This window comes from Peromyscus californicus, unplaced genomic scaffold (genome assembly GCF_007827085.1).
Source record: "Peromyscus californicus insignis strain IS unplaced genomic scaffold, ASM782708v3 Scaffold_9__1_contigs__length_137607984, whole genome shotgun sequence".
NCBI lineage: Eukaryota > Metazoa > Chordata > Mammalia > Rodentia > Cricetidae > Peromyscus > Peromyscus californicus.
The window spans coordinates 118,683,003-118,699,434 of record NW_026294617.1 but is presented as its reverse complement, the minus strand read 5'-3'; the positions used below and the strand labels follow the sequence as shown (position 1 = coordinate 118,699,434).

The 16,432-nt window shown below is 41.0% G+C and overlaps 1 protein-coding gene across 3 annotated transcripts in view; it reads right to left on the bottom strand.

The window, feature by feature from the left end:
• The window catches only part of Unc5c (unc-5 netrin receptor C), a 357,131-nt gene that overhangs the window by 30,603 nt on the left and 310,096 nt on the right, over positions 1-16,432 (bottom strand). For all 3 annotated transcript variants that reach the window (XM_052732282.1, XM_052732283.1, XM_052732284.1), the window contains 3 exons: positions 16,061-16,148; positions 6,697-6,865; positions 4,234-4,467 (listed from right to left, as the gene is read on the bottom strand). In XM_052732282.1, the coding sequence (XP_052588242.1) occupies positions 4,234-4,467; positions 6,697-6,865; positions 16,061-16,148 (491 nt within the window). The remainder of the gene's footprint in view (positions 1-4,233; positions 4,468-6,696; positions 6,866-16,060; positions 16,149-16,432) is intronic.

The following is a 16,432-nucleotide window of genomic DNA, read 5'->3' as shown; positions in this document are numbered from 1 at the left end:
GACAAGCTCAGATTTGAGATCCTGGCAAAAGAGAAGCTACAGCTAAGCCTAGAGCACATCTACATGGATGGATGAATGATGTGAGTGGATATGAAGACTAAAAAATTATATCTAGAACATTCTGGGGGTAACATTGAATTTGACAGAATACTTGGAGTAAAATGGGTTAAAGAAAGATCATAAGACAGGTTTTGGTGGGACTGGTTTGAGCAGTGGTCTGCACTTAAGGAATGCAGTGGGTAATGAACAGCATGAGAAAAACCCAGCTTACAAGTGGAGAAATGTCCCAGAGTAGCTACTGAGTGTAAGAATGGGTAGAGTTTTTTCTCTCAGCCTTGCGGTGAATTAAAAGAATGAGGGTTCACTACAGGCACTGGAAGGGATGAAGAGTTATCTGGAAGGTCCAGTAAGTGAAGGAATGGGAGAAAAGATGATTTGTGGATGCAGGGTATTATTTCTTAATGGAATCAAGTTTACAGAAAAAGATGTGTGAACATGTTTAAAAGATAATAGTCCTCAACTGACTGAAAACCACGCAGGAAACATTAAGATATAACTCCAATAGCAGCCAGTGTAGATCAGAGCCTTTGTAGAAGGACCCTTGAACAAGTCTCCAAAACCACAGTAAATTTTTTCACAAGTACTGTGATAAAAAATTACTAGATGAGGAAGAGATTGAGAAAGGAGAAGGCAAGGAGAGAGAAGGAAGGATTGGGAGGGGTAATTCTAAAAAGCTTGGAAATGTAAGGACTATAAGAATAGCATGGAGATGGCAGGCCAGCAGTGAGAAGCCACAGGAAGTGTGCCAAGAAAGTATGCTTTTGGTACTGGAGGGCGCTTTTGAGCTAATCAGCTTCCAGGTTCCATTTTAAGTATGAGTGAGGTAGTGCAGACATGACTGAACTAATTGTCTCTTCAGAGTGTTGGATAGACCATTTACTTATTACTAGGATTTTGGTATTCCTGCATTATTAAAAGGCCAAGAGGTGCAAGAATGCCTCATCCATTATTCACATTTCTTTCCAGCTAAGTGCTGGATCCCCAGATGCTGAGAATTTATAAATGTCTGGAAAGCATTGACCATGATACAAACTGCTCTTGGGTTGTTTTCACTGCTGAAGGCAATCCGCTGGTCTTTCTTTGCATTGACTATTTCCATCCCTGTTCTATAATTAACATACTCAAAGTGGTTTTTGCAAAGTATTACATTTTTGCATAGATCTTTGTGTGTCTATAAGGAAGATAGTTCAGGAGATCCTGAGTGTTACTATGTCAGAATATAAATATGAAACATTTCAGATACCATCAATGTCTTTGTGCACTTCTTGCAATAATTTTTCATGAAACTGTTCAGAGGATCCACCTTAATCAGACCCCATGGCTCTCCAAAAAATACAGTTTTTCCCAAAAAGAATTTAAACCCAGCATGATTTGTACTCTGATGGTGCCTTAGAAATGTCACACACATCAGCAAGGAGGATTAAAGAAACAACCTGAAGCCTTACACAGAGCCATGTTCTCATCACTTTGTTCCACATGAGAAAACCCAACAAGCTTGATCATTAAAAATATATGTAGTGACCACCAACAAAGTCCCTTCCTCTTCCTGGATGCCTTGCTGGCCACATCTACCATGAGGACTGCACAGCTGTCTACAGCTGCTCACTTCTCCATAAGTCCCTTACCGCCATCTTTTGAGATTGCTTCCCGGAAGCCCTGACTTGTAACTTCCATTTTTCACAATCCAAAACTATTCTCTGGACAGAAACCACAGGAAGAAGTACTTTGACAGACAGAACATGTTCTTCCTTGGCTGTCTTGACTTTTGTCACTCTCATTCCCCCCACTCCGGGTGCTCTAGTTGCCTTTAGCTGGCTGACCTTCCCGCTGCCATATGATGGCAGCCTTGGTCTCTGTCTGGCTCTTCTGTCAAGTTAGTTCCATAGACCAACTGTAGTTAACTGCCCACACTTGAGGCCTGCTTTCTCTACACCATTGCTTTGTGACCTAGAGCAACTTAAACTTTCCTGACCTTTGGAGTCCACACATCTGTCAAGTAGAGATGATACCTTATGGGGTTATTATAAAAATTGAGTAAGTTAATAAAAATATGTAGAATTTTGCCTGGTATATAGAAGCACACAGTAATAGTCATTATTTTTGTTTTTCTACTGTTTTCTTTGGATATTTTCCCTTCTAATCTTGGTTGAAAAATATCAATGCCGGGTGGCAGTGGCGCACGCCTTTAATCCTAGCACTCCAGAGGCAGAGCCAGGAGGATCTCTGTGAGTTTGAGGCCAGCCTGGTCTACAGAGCAAGATCCAGGACAGACACCAAAATTACACGGAGAAACCCTGTCTCAAAAAACCATAAAAAAGAAAAATATTGGGAGTTGTTGTCTATTCGGAAAATTAAACCCTTATATGTTTGTTTGAAAAGTATATGTTATTTTAAAACTGTTGCTGCACACAATAATTCTGCATATTTATGGTATAAACTATGCTGTCAAAGGATGAGATGAATACTAAATAATCTGACTTTTGTGTGTATTTTGAAGTTAATTTTATAGGCTCATGCAATAGAAGAATAGATACCAAAAGCTAAGGGTGGGGGGTTAAAGGAGGGAGGGGAACAGAACTTGACCTAGATAAAGCCACATATGTATATATCTAGTTGTCCCTTGGATATCTTTGGATGCCAGATTTATACTCCTAACTCAGTAGTCCATAAGAAACAGCACTATTGCCAACAAAAGTTTGTGTCATCCAAAATTAATAGTTGATAATCCTTATCCACAGAGTCAGAGTTTTAAGAGATTGGATCTCTGGAAGGAAATTAGATGATGAGGGTAGGACTCTCCTAAATGAAATAAATGCCATTATAAATGAGACTCCACAGGCCTTTCCAGCCAGATATCTACCACATGAAGACACAGCAAGAGACCAGCTATCTGAAACCTAGAAGGAGTCCTTACCAGAGTCCAATCCTGCTGACACCCTTACATGGGGCGTCCAGCCTCCAGCATGATGAGGAAAAATGTCTACACTTAGGTTACCTAGTCCGCTGTATTTGTCATAGCAGCCTGAATTGACAGAGTAACAAAGCCACCTACCCTAGACGTTGCCATGTTTAGAGACAGAAGTTTGATCTTTCATTCCAGGACCTCAGTGGCAGTCACCATGCTACTTGCTTAGGAACTTATATTCCTGTTTCCGTCCTCTTATGCCTCTTTTACCACCACAACTTTGCCGCAATCCCCTTAACAACAGCTTGACTCTGTCCACTGAAGTCAGAGTCTTGGGTCTAATGCATATTTCTAATCATGTCTTGCTTCTGTTTAAACCTTTGTAGACTCCATAGACTCTCTCTGTCAGCTAAGATCCATCTTGTCAGCTTACTGGTATAATACATCTGCATAAAGGCATCAATCTCCATTGACTTTGGTGTGTCTTCACTGGTTCCCTGTATCTGGATATCTCTAATGGTTTTCCTCCTCAATGCTGCTTAAAACCTTACCTTCCATCATAACAAGTCTCAAATGTTAGCTTTTGTTTAGATTTCCTTAAAATACTAGGTAACTCTCCTCCCTGAACTCTCACAGAATGTTGTATCAGCAATGACATTCATCACATTCTGGCTTATCTCCTCAACCCTAGCATACTTCCTTTATTCCTCCTTCTAGATCATAACTTCTTCAAAGGCACTTATTATATCCCTTAAAGCTTCAAATGGGATAAAACGAATGGCAATAATCACGGCAGGAATTAAGCTCATTTATTCTGCAAAGCAGCAGCCTGTTGTCAAATGCTAACCCTCTCTCTCACAGCCCTCGTAAAAAGAATGGGAAAGCATATAAATGAAGTAGCACACAAGAGGAACATACAGTGTGAGCAATTACGCCAATTTCTTTTATAGGAAGAACGCAGCTGAGATAAACATGGAAGCAGATTATTTACCATCCACGGGTTTCGTTGCCAAATTCTTCTACATTTTTCATTAAAAGTGCTCAAGTAAGGTAAACAAAAGTAGCCCTTGGGAGGAATCAGCACAGAGAAAACAGCTTATCTATCAGCATGGCCTCTGAGATATATCTATTTGTGTAACTGCTTCCTCTGGGACCCATTGCTTGTGTTTGTGCGCCTGCCCAGAGCCACCTCCAGGTGTGCAAGGTCGCTCCAAAGCCTTAGCTTCTAGGTTAGGGTGAAGAGGACAGGTCAGATGGGAGACACTTACCTTTAGTGCATCCTGTGTGTCATCCAGGCAGTAGACTCTAATGCTGTACTCCAGGGAAGAACAGCAGAGGGGCCCAAAGATGGCCAGTTTCAGGCGCTTGGCGGCTGCTTTGGTGGTGGACTGCCCAACCAGGGCGTAGGTACTGAGGTTCTCTGTGAGGATGTGGCAAGCCTCTGCATCCAGCTGAATGTAACAGGGGGTTGTGAAATTTTCCTCTCCCACCACCACCACATCCTGGGAATGAGAGGGAATGGGACATGGTTAAGCTACCAAGGACATGTGCCAGCCGCCATAGATGGTGGTAGATAAAGCAGGAATATGTCCTTGAGTTCTAGTTCATCTTTCTTTAACTTTGTGGCACCTGTCTTCATTCTCCATCATCAGCTCTCTTTTATCATTGTCTATATACTGATGCAATTATTTGCATAAATGTTGTGGACTCCACATGAAAATCCAGAAGAAAAACAACAAGTTGTCCCTTTCAGTTCAGTATTCCTGGGTTTATTAACTGCTTCTGAGAATTTTTTGTTTTAATCTTTCAATATTTTATTTAATCAAATACCATATCAACTTTTCCCAAGAATCCATATTTAAAAATAATTAGAGGACTTAAGGGATTAAGACATGATATAATATCACTGTTCATTCTCTTTCAAAACTCATACTACAGTTAATTTTTCAGAATAGTATACTTTCCCCTAAAGAATCTCAGCTCTCAGAGTCTCCACAAGGTGAGCTGTGGGAAGTACATACTGCCTTTCACACACTTCTCTGCTGTTTTCTCTCATGTAATCTCTAAACAGTTTATGACTGTAGACTAAAAATACTTAGTGAGAAATAAGGCGAAGTGATGATTTTTGTAAAAATAATCGCCAATCAACCATATTCTGATTTATTCAAATGGCTTCAGTTATACACTAACAAAGAGAGAGGGTCGGGTCATTAAGCCAAGATTCAACATTCCCCAACCTCCCAGGGCAGTTGGCAGGGTGGAAGGTGGTAAAAAGTCCTGAAGACTGGGTAAGTAGAATGTATGGCTGAATTAAGAGTGCAGTGCCTGTTACGCTCAGCCAATGGGATAGCAAGCCCAGGGCCAGCAGAGCCGTGATTTACACAGACAAGTATACATTCTGATTTTTATATATTCTCCCTACTTTTAAGTAATTCAGACTGAGACAAAAACATTTCATGTGTGGGAAATAAAACATATGCCTGAATACAATTCAGTCTTTGAATTAGAGCCTTCCCTCGACGCCCCAAAGAGAAGGAGTCTTTTCTACAATGCTTTCTACTGTGTCCCTATGGGTCTGACTCATGGTAAGTGCCAACTACTAAAAAAAGTAGGTGAATGAAATTTAGTGTCTACGTCTGGATAACGACATGAATGAATTAGCCACCTCAGGTGATAGCTTATTGGTTATGACATCATCTGAGCAGTTATGAGCTGTCTTTTAACAACATCAATGAATTAATATTTTGAAGCAAATATAAAGGAATTTTACACTGATGAGAAAAGCAGCTGAAGGCCTCTAAGTTTATTCTAGGCCCCAGGATACTGGACAAAGAAGAACCTGGGGAGAATGTTTCAGAAAGTCAGAAAGGTGTGGTCAACAGTGGGCACCACAATCCAGGCCTTCTTTCCAAGAGTTTGCATGAGAATGTTCCTTGTACTTTTCTGGACTCTTGAGTTCATCACTCTATCATTGTTGGCATCATTTAGCCCAAGAAATGGAAAAGGCATTAAGCAGAGAATCTTGCAAACACTTAAGATAGGACTTTAGACTTTTTTTTGACAGTTTAAAGTTTAAATGAAATTAACATGAGGCCCATTTATGTCTATTTGAAGACTCTAGTTAAAGGATAATCCCAAACTCAACCTTAGACTTGACGTGCTCTGATAAGGAATGAGTCCCTCACGTGGTCAAGTAGAGTCAATGTTCATAGAAAGGAAAAATCTAGTTAATCCCAGAATATCTTGCTTCGCTGCTAAGTCAGTTTTCCTAAAATATCACAGCCTTAAACTTTCATGTATATCTTTATAATTTTTTTGCTAAAAATACCAAAAGTAATTATATTGTAACTTCACATTTTGCATATGTAAATTTTTATATAAATATACATTTATAGTATCATTTTCATATGTATTTGATAAAGATACTCTTGAGAGACAGATGCTGAGTGAAGAGTTCTGATACAAGTTTTGATGATCCCCCTTTCCCTCCCCAGCATGTGGTGCCTGTACTCCTAACCATGCATTACCTCGACTTTGGAGTATGCTTTTCCTGTGAGCTGATTTTGAACATCCCCTTCCTTTTGCCCATCAGTCAGAAGATTTGGTCTTCTGTCTCTCATTTTGAGTGAGAACTAAAAGGCCATCATGCTTTACTTTAGAGATAGAGGTCTCCCTTACTTGCACCAGTGATGGACACTGGTGCCCTGTTTCTCCCATCGACACTCACTCACCTCCCACTGTCCCTGCACTGCCTGGTTTTTGAGCTGGATCTTCCAGTCTTCAGTGTTGGGGTCTGCGCAGTGATGCAGAGTGAGGATGACGGGGCGGGTCAGCAGAGCTCCAGAAGGCCCACAGCTCACCACAGGGGTCAGTAAGGTCTGAGACTCTTCCATGGGGGGCCTGCAGGGAGAGCAGAGAACCACATCTGTGACTTTTTCATGGTATCAGTGCACTGTGTGATCCTTGAGATCTAAAGTTGGATAAACAGTTCAAATCACTCATAACACTTGGGGGTGGGTGGGTAAGGCAGGAATAAATGGAAGCCATGTTTTCTATAGACAGGCTTTCATCTTGTAAGACTGGAGGTCTTTCGGACAGCAGTGCATTTACTGGCATCTCTTTGATCCCTGTCCTCAGATACAGGGCTGCCTTGGATAGTTTCCTCTGAATTCGTGCTCTGATACTTTCAGGATAGAATGAGAAAGAACAGAATCCTTATGAAGTTACATAAGCAGCTTTTCTGATAACTCTCACCATGGGTCTCACAGTGTTTTAAATACTTTTGTGTTTTCAGGGCCTAACTTGAAAAATACTTCAAAAAACTCACTTCAGAATGAGGACACCCTAGAGCTAAACTTAGTCTAAATGACTTTCAGGCATAATTCGGGCTAGTATAGCAGATTAATTCTTTCAAATGTGAGCAGAAAGGATACGGGATGGCATTTCTATAGCAAAGTGAAATGAGCTCACATCACTTACATATTTCATATGCAAAAAATCTGGTCAAAAGGGACTCAAAGATACAAACTGTTTCTCTTTCTCTCTCTTCCTCCCTCCCTCCCCTTTCTTCCCTCCCTCCCTTCCTCCTTCCTTCCTTTCCTAAACTCTGTCAATCTGTTTAATTTACATTACTAAATAACAAGCAAATGGACGAATTAGTCCAAGCTGCCAATTAGTATGTGAGGAAGTCATTCCAAAGTTCCTGAGGTTGCTCATCTATCTCACAACTCACAAGGGTTGTTTTGTGATTAGACTAAAGGCATGTTTCTTAAGAGTTCTCAAGTTGACTGCCAGAAGAGCATGGCTACAGGAGTCATAGGCCCATGAAATTTTAGGAGGGTCGTCAAACACCCCTGTTCCCAGAACAAGAGACTTATGATACCACAACTGACATGTGGTTAGTGCCTTAGACATATCCAAATTTATAGTCCATAGTTACTAGATTATCATCAACTCACATTATAATCAACTAGAATGAACACAATCTGCCTTCTAGACAATTCTTTCCACATATCCTTGACCTGCTAACTAACCCACTTTATATTATGTATTTGGAGATTGTTTTGATATCTTATTCCTTAGAGAACACTCTCAACTTTTCTAATGTCATCTGACAAGAAAAGATTCGACTTCATTCCTTCTGTTTCTTTCTTCAAGTTAATGAGGAAGTTATCAGTGCTTTGGAGTCTCATTAAATTAAATTTCATCCTGAAATTAACCTAAAATTTAAATGTTTGACCTAGATTATATAGATATAGTCACATATGACATTGCATTGGGTTATTCTCAATCAAGTAATAATTTATAAATATTATGCATCAGGCTCTAGTTAAGAGGGGAGGATGGAGATACTATTATTAAAATCTCCTTTATAAAAGTAGGTGATGAACGCCACTGGAAGCTAAGTCATTTGTTAAAGCTGAGCCCTAAAGTATTCCTAATATAAGTATTCTTAGGCTACATCAAGTCTATATAGTTTTGTGTTTGTTAGATGGCTTTTGAACCGAGACATATTTATATATTTAATTTTGTTTTATTAGATTCGATATATAGTCTTAATGTTATATCATTTCTCCAAATATTATTTACCTCCCTCCTATCCCTTATAAAATGGATATGCCTGCCATTTTTGTGTTCATTATAATCACTGGCAACATTGTAACACAAGAATTAGACAAGGATAAGACCTTTCCAAGGTCACCACTTGAAGCCTCTCTCTCATCAAACGTCAATACCTTGGAGTTATTTAGCTCAACCAAATATAAACCCATTAAAATGCACATCTCAGTGACATCCTTCTGTCTTATTCATGTAGACATTTAAAAGGACATCTCAAATTCTTCCATAATTGCAGTGGCTACCTGAAATTGATTTGTCTCTTGTTGTTACCTATAGTTCATGTATTATTTATCACATCATCTAGAAGTTAGTAAATATCTATGCCCTGCCCTCATCTAAAGCTAAATATATGAACAGAGATGAATGAATGATGGCAGCTATTATTATTTTTAACATTGTTAGAAGAAAATTCTTCATAGATTTATTATGATAATAGATGTGCTTAGCTGTTTTCAAGGATGATTGTCTACAATTGTCTTAGAAGATAAAGATGTCTATATATGCAGGAAATGATAGGCAGGGCTGCCTCTCATTAAGAAAGACTGAGCTTCCCCATGTTTAGTGGTCCTTTTATTAAAACTGTGTAGATGTCACCTGGCCCTCTTTGAAATACTCTGGGAACTTTAGCTCAGGGAACTAACACAAAATTGAAGATGATTTAGAACATGCCATTGTTGTGACAGATGAACTTTCTGACCTAAAAATGTGTGCCTTCTGTCAGCACTGAAAACAATGACAGCTAACGTGATAGCTCATATGTGAAGCCAAACATTCTAGCCTGTTATCACCATCCCTAAAGCCTACAGTTTGGTCCTTATTGCCCTTAAGAGTCCCTGGCCTCACTGCTTCCTCCTTCCCTTGAGGTTGTACTGTGATCTCACCAGCTTCTGTCCCTTCCTTTTACCCTCCCACGTGGAAACCTCAAAAAGTAAGCTTTGCTGACTTCCATTCCTTTAATATCCTGCATAGCGTGTTTCTTTTATTAAAACTATAGTTTTCTAGGCACCTGGGGGACGTACTTATATTTGGAATCATAAGGTTTCTGGCGATAGCGTGAGACTTCAATTCTATCCCTTCTACCTCTTTGGTTTTCATTTTCTCTTAACACAGTTTGTCTTCCTCCCTTTGTCTAATTTCCCCCCTATACAACATAAGTGAAGTTTTGCTTTCATTTTGTCATGATTAATATTACACTATCAGCCTTTGGCGATGACTTTATTGTTGCCTAATATCACTTTTCCTACCAGGAGAGAACTAAGCCTGCAACCATTGTGCTTTCCTGAGACCTACTCCTACCTTTTAGTTACAAGTGTACCTTGAGAGATGAGCAGTAAATTTACAGGGAGGGACCTCAAGTGGATCCATTTCAAGTGGCCCTAGCAAAGAGCTGAGGTTTGGAAAAGTCTGTCTGTCAGGCTGGTGTCAGCAGCTTGTGCTTGGGGAAGGGAAGGAGGGGCTTCCTATCACTGCCCAGGAACATAAGGGGGAAGAAGAAAGCCCCTGCTGGGTTGAGGAACTGTCAGTTGGACACTGAGCACACCCCTGGCATGCTGTATTGATGGGCACTGCTCTTGGAGGAGGGAAACCAGACGAAGGCGGGGAGCACGGGGTGGGCTATGGGTGTCAAAAGAATTAATTAACTCAGTGAGGTGCAAAAATGTAATGAACAGGGAAGTGATGAAGTCGAATTCATAATGGGATGAACAACGAAGAAGTTAAGACTCTCATATGCTCCCAAGATGAAGAAAGCGGTAGAAACAGAAGGCAGTTTCCACCACATGCGAAAGGAGAACATAGGTAAAAGTTAACTATATTAAACCAGAGGTCAGAAATGTCTAAATTCATACAGTCATTACTTACGTAAAGGGAGGGCATCCAAAATACATAGAGTCAAATAGTAGAAACTACATGTAAACTTCATCTATGACTTTGTAGAGAAGGGCTCTAATCTATTTATGTCCTATGTGCTATCTGAGGCACTCAAGCAAACAATCTGTACATACTAATTGCAGATGACAGGGACTTGAACTCAGAACAAAAATTAGCTACAGAAGCAGCAATTAAGTAGAAACTCAGCAAAGTTCAATGATCAGATTCTTAAAGCGTTTCAAAAGCAAACAAGCAAGCAAACAAAATCTAACATGAATAAAATCACGTTAACAACTGCTCAGGTCTCCATGCCCCTGGGATAAAGTTCATGAGCGGAGAAGGTGGTTTTCTTGTCAGAGAAATTTGCTTTCAGCTTCTGCTGCCTATCAGTGAGAAGACTCTGTACACAGAACAGCACAGATAATTTTCATGGGAGCAAAAGCATCAGCTGCCCATGCACACCTGTAAGGTAAGGTAGGTGTTCATGTGACCCCTCTCCAGAGGAGGAAACCAGAGCTGCTAGCACACTTGCCTGAGGATACAGGCCTAATGATTAGCACCATAAGATTTTACACAAAAATCATTTCGCTTCTTTCACACTGGTGTGTATGGGGTTGCTTTCCACAAGCTTGGGGACTTTTTGAAAAGGATCTGCCTCCATCAACCTCTCTGTGGACATAAGGTGCCTTCTGTGAATACACACCTTTCTGTCAGGTCCTTCAGGGTGACAATCCTACCTAAGGCTCAGCCACCTTCAAAAGCACACACATTCCCACATAACGGGCAAATTTGAAATATTTGCACTAGGTGCTCCTGACAGGGAATATCCAACTTGCTTCCTATCAAAAACTCAATTGAGAAAACACACACACACACACACACACACACACACACACACACACACACACACACACACGTGCCACATACATATGGAAGCCACTCTGAAGGGCATGCTACCATTTTCCCAGACAGGCAGAGTCTATCCCCAGATTAAGTCAGAACAGCTAAATATTGTGTTTTGAGCTGAATCCTTGTGGAATTATTTTTTGAAGCGTATACTTTGGGCCCCTACCATCTACTTCCCTGGAGGATCTTAACACAAATAGTCTTTAAGTTCATTCCTACTTTTGTCTTGGGATCTTTGTGGCTCAAACATATTCTTTATGAGGAAGCAGAGAAGAAGGACCCAGGCTCCTTCTAGGCATATTGTTCATGTAGATCCTAAAACTTAATGAAGTCTTTCTTTTCTTTTATTCCCCCTTTCCTTCCTTCTTTTTTTGAGACAGAGTCTTTACTCGGACACTGCTGGCCTTGAGTTCCGGAATTTTATGTCTCAGCTTGTGAGTGCTAGAATTTTAGACATACACCACCGCATCTGGCTACCTTTCCCCCTGGAAGCTATGGAATAGCCGATTCATTATCTACTCCCAGGAAGCGTGCTTCACTATGCCATGATTTGATATTCCTACTACCTTCCTGACTTTATATACGTCACTGTTGTTCCATTGTCTTGTCACTAACTCACACCTTGGACTAGTTCTGTAGTTAACAAACCCAGTAGTTTTTAAAATGGTTCTCCCTCATTATTTACATTTCAGCCACTGTCAATCACCTGCTTGATCTAGGATACCTCTTTACCTTTTCTTTTAAAAAATTCTCTTATACTGTGGCTTATTTATCCTTATACATATTCATTCTTTAGTTCAAAAGGACTCAGGGAGGAGCCATTATATAGTACCGCTGTGTCAGATCCAAACTATGTGCTCACCTTATCCTTTCACATGTAGTTCAATAACAAACTAAACCAGAATTGGAATGCCCCCCTACCCTTGTTTCTTTTTGCCTTGGAAATCCATCTCCTGCTGAGACTTCATTTCTGTGTCTATGTCTGAGATCTTATCCCACTTCCATCAGAGCACATCTCCCTCAGAAACCGAGCTTCTCCCCTCCAGCCAGTGGCTGCATTATCTCTCCTTCATCTGCAGTGCCCAGACCTTGCGCCTTAAACACATGCTATGTATTCCTTTTCAACACTCTGGCCAGTTAAAATATACTTTTTGTTCAGCAGTAGCTTTCACTTTTTACTCCTCTGTCTTCAAGTCTGGCATACTAAACACTCACTGCTCATCAGCCCAACCCAACCCAGAACCTTCATGAAGATGTACTTACTATTCCTTCCCCCAGCCCATCACATCATAAGTTACCACATCACTCTTTAAAAAGAAGTGCTAATCCTGTGTCCTTAAGCTGTTCATAAACTTCCTGTGGACCCCCACTTTCACATGTGAGATTTCTGAACTGGTTGCTCCCTTTGGCTGGCTGCTTGAAGGAACAACTGTGGCTTTGTGTTTTCTCCAGGGCTCTAGAAAGCAGGAGAGGAAGAAATCTCGGCCTGGCCTTGCAACTCTTCACCTTCTTTGGTCAGATGTGGTTTGTCTCATCTCTGGCTCATTTAGGCCACACATCTGCCAGTCTGTGCTTTGCACAGAGCACATTCAGTAATGATAAGGCCCCATTTGTCACATTCACTATGCCACATGTAATTAAGTTCACGCCTCCCTTCAGACAACTCACATCAGCAGATGACCAGCTGGGTGCTATCCAGCTGGAAACACACCCAGTTCTGGTTGCAATGAAAGGAGTCAGAGAGAAAGAACAGTGGAGAAAAATAATGCTCACAATTCTGCTGCACATGCCTTCAAGTGGCACTCCTCTCCTGATGTCCTCACCCTGACTTCTCAAAAAAAGTTTCATCTGTATTACATAAAGATTGGAGAGGGGACTGGAAAGATGGCGCAGAGGTTAAGGCCACTGGCTGTTCTTCCAGAGATCCTGAGTTCAGTTCCCAGGAACCATGTGGTGGCTCTCAACCATCTGTAATGAGATCTGGTGTCGTTTCTTGGTGTGGGAAAAAAATTAAATAAAAATTGGAAAGGTCTTCATTGTGTAATGATGAGTGTATGGAAAATGTAAGATAATGAGAAGGTGGAGTTGGGTCTATGATGTACACAGGAGGGATGTCATCTTGGAAAGTAGGAGAGCTCTGGGGTCAGATGGACTTGGGTTGAATTTAGCCCTCCTCCATCACTGAGGAGCCTTGATGCCCAGAGCTTGAGTTTCCTCACCTTTAAAGTGGGCTTCATGATAATGTACAGAGTTTTACCAAGACAGAAACATATAGAAGAGTCTGCAGAAGGAACACCAGGGATAGTTAGTTTTGCTACTCATTCTGAAATACACTACCACTGTGCTTTTACAGGGAGACCACATCTGTGTCATATTAGAAAATGAGTGGTGTGAGATCTTCTCATTTATCTGAGAGGTCATCTTGTGTTCTACCTTTGGCTCATAGTCTCTGGTAGGTGTTTTCTTTTTGTGTGTATGTATTCATGTGTGGAGGCTAATCGTGGACTTTTGGTGTCTCCCTCACTGCTCTACACCTTATTTTTCTCAGACAGAATCTCTCACTGAAATGGAAGCTAATCAATCTGTCCACATTGCCTTGCTGGCAAGCCCTCAGGGTCCTCTTGTCTCTCCTTTCCCAGTGCTAGGGTTACGGGTGTGTGCCACTATGCCTATATGTGGGGTGCTGTGTATCAACCTCGGACCTTCATGCTTTTGTGGCAAACAGCTTACACACTAAGCCATTTCCCCACCCCACCTTCTACATATTTTGTTTTGAGATCCTGAGCTTTCTCCACACACAAAACTTTCCTGATGCAAACCAAGTTCAATAGAGTAACTCCCCCTTCATTACTTAAAGTCAAAGGCAATGGAACCTTAAGGAACAGGTATTTGGCCTCATCAATACTCTATTCCCTCCCCTCCGTCCAAAATGTACAATGGAAAGGAAAAACCGGGGAGAGTGGGAGAGGACACACCATGCGGTGGCAGTAGCCCAGTATGGCTTGGGCTTTAGCTGGGGATAATGGTGATAGCGTGAATAAAGGACCCCAGGAACACTGCATGTCTCTGCAGCAGGAATTACAAGCCAGTTCTCAGGTCTGTCAAAGGCGCTGCCCAGAACATCAAAGGCCTTGCGGGGGCAGGATCTGTTTAATGTTCACCTTCGCTTAGGACGAGAGAAAATAGAATAAAATAAATCCATCTTGGTGTTTGTTAATTGCTTGTCTTGCTCCCAAAGCAGGGAGTCCTAAGGATCTGTGAATGTTGCTCTACACTAGAGATGAAAAAATATATTTGACATAAGTAAATACAAACCTTTTAATGATTTTCTGTGGCTCAAATTTAAGGCATGAATGCTATGCAAGGGTTAGTGGTTTGGTTTCTTGCTATTGTTTGTTTTTAAACTTCTTAGTCTGGCTGTTGTTTGTGTAGGTGGAAGGATACTACCAGAGGGGGGAAATGTTCTGGGTCATATTGTTATAAATAACTGTGTTTCCACATAACAAAAGAGCTTTTTGGTTTCTGAAGTAGGGGACTAAAAAGAGCTGGCTTCCTGAGAATGAGAGTAGGGAGTAAAGTGCATGAAGATGATCACCTGGTCTGCATTTGTCACTCAGATTCTGCTCAGAGCCAGACCTGAGGATGCTTTTTCCTGGACCAACAATGATCCTTATAGAAGGAGCATCTCCATTTTCAAAACATCTTTGTTTTAAGATGCCAAGGTATCTTTGAAAGCATTATTCACCCAGGCTTCTAGTGCTCTGCACCCCCGCCCCCCAACAACAAGCACACAAAGAACACACTTTATGTGGGAATTAATCAAGAAAGACCATCTCTGCTGTGTCAGAAGCTAAACTAAAAATTGAATTTAGGACATCTAACCTGTTGTCATTATTTTTACTTAAAATAGTTGCATGTTGATGAATAGGACACTTTCTAAATAGAACCTTTGGATTCAGTATGGTTTTAATCAACACCAGGCTCATTTTGAAAGGTTGAATTATAAAAGCTAAGCATAAGAAGGTTGACAACTCGTGCTGGAGGAGAGTTATAAAGGGAAGAATCTGTACAAAGGCTGTGCTAGGCTGAGGTAGGAGGGGCCTATCAGGGACTGTGTTAGGCTGAGATGGGGGGGCCTATCAGAGGTTGTGCTAGGCTGAGGTGGGAGGGGTCTATCAGGGACTGTGTTAGGCTGAGATGGGGGGCTATCAGGAGTTGTGTTAGGCTGAGGTGGGAGGGGCCTATCAGGAGTTGTGCTAGGCTGAGATGGGGGGGGACTATCAGGAGTTATGCTAGGCTAGGGTGGGAAGGCCATGTCAGAAGCTAAGGGGTATTGACTTTTGTGACTTTTATCTCTACTATGGCTAGATTTTTGACTCAGGTCACAGGAAACCGGCATATCTATCTAAATCCACATCTCCGGACAATTTGTGAATCATGTTTTTGGCCGTATTTTCCTGCTTAAAGGATTATATGTCCGCTCATAGAAAAGATCTCTAGCATTCTATCCACACTCAAGATATGCAGTGTCTGAAGCTTCAATAGGCAAGAGAAGTGAAATTGGACTTTGTTTTCTATAGGTCTAGAGTCAAATGTATGTCACTCAAGACAAAATATTTTTCATCTATCGTTTCTAGTGTACAATTCTCCTCCAAGTGAGACATTGATAAAGTCAAACACATCAGAAAAAAACATGTTTACCTCATAGTTTCTTTCCTGTGTACAGTCACATACATTTCGTAGACTCTCCCTTGGGGAATGGCCCCAGCGGGAATCAGCAAGCTTACTCCTGAATCGCAAAAGAAAAAAAAATTGTATAAGTCCTATGAACCAAAAGGAAGCTTTTGCAACAAGCAAAAGGGAATGAGATTTTGTGCCCATGTGGCACTTTCCATTTTCCCTAAAAACGTGTAAAGGTCTATAGCTTCCCTCCCTGTTTGCTGGCCTTGCTTTTCACCACAGCTCCCTCTGAACTGTTATGGAATTACTTAAGAGAGTGATGTCATTTTAAAAGTTCGTGTTTTATTTAAGGAATAGACAGATGGTTCCACTGTTGTTTTTCTTGTAAATCGT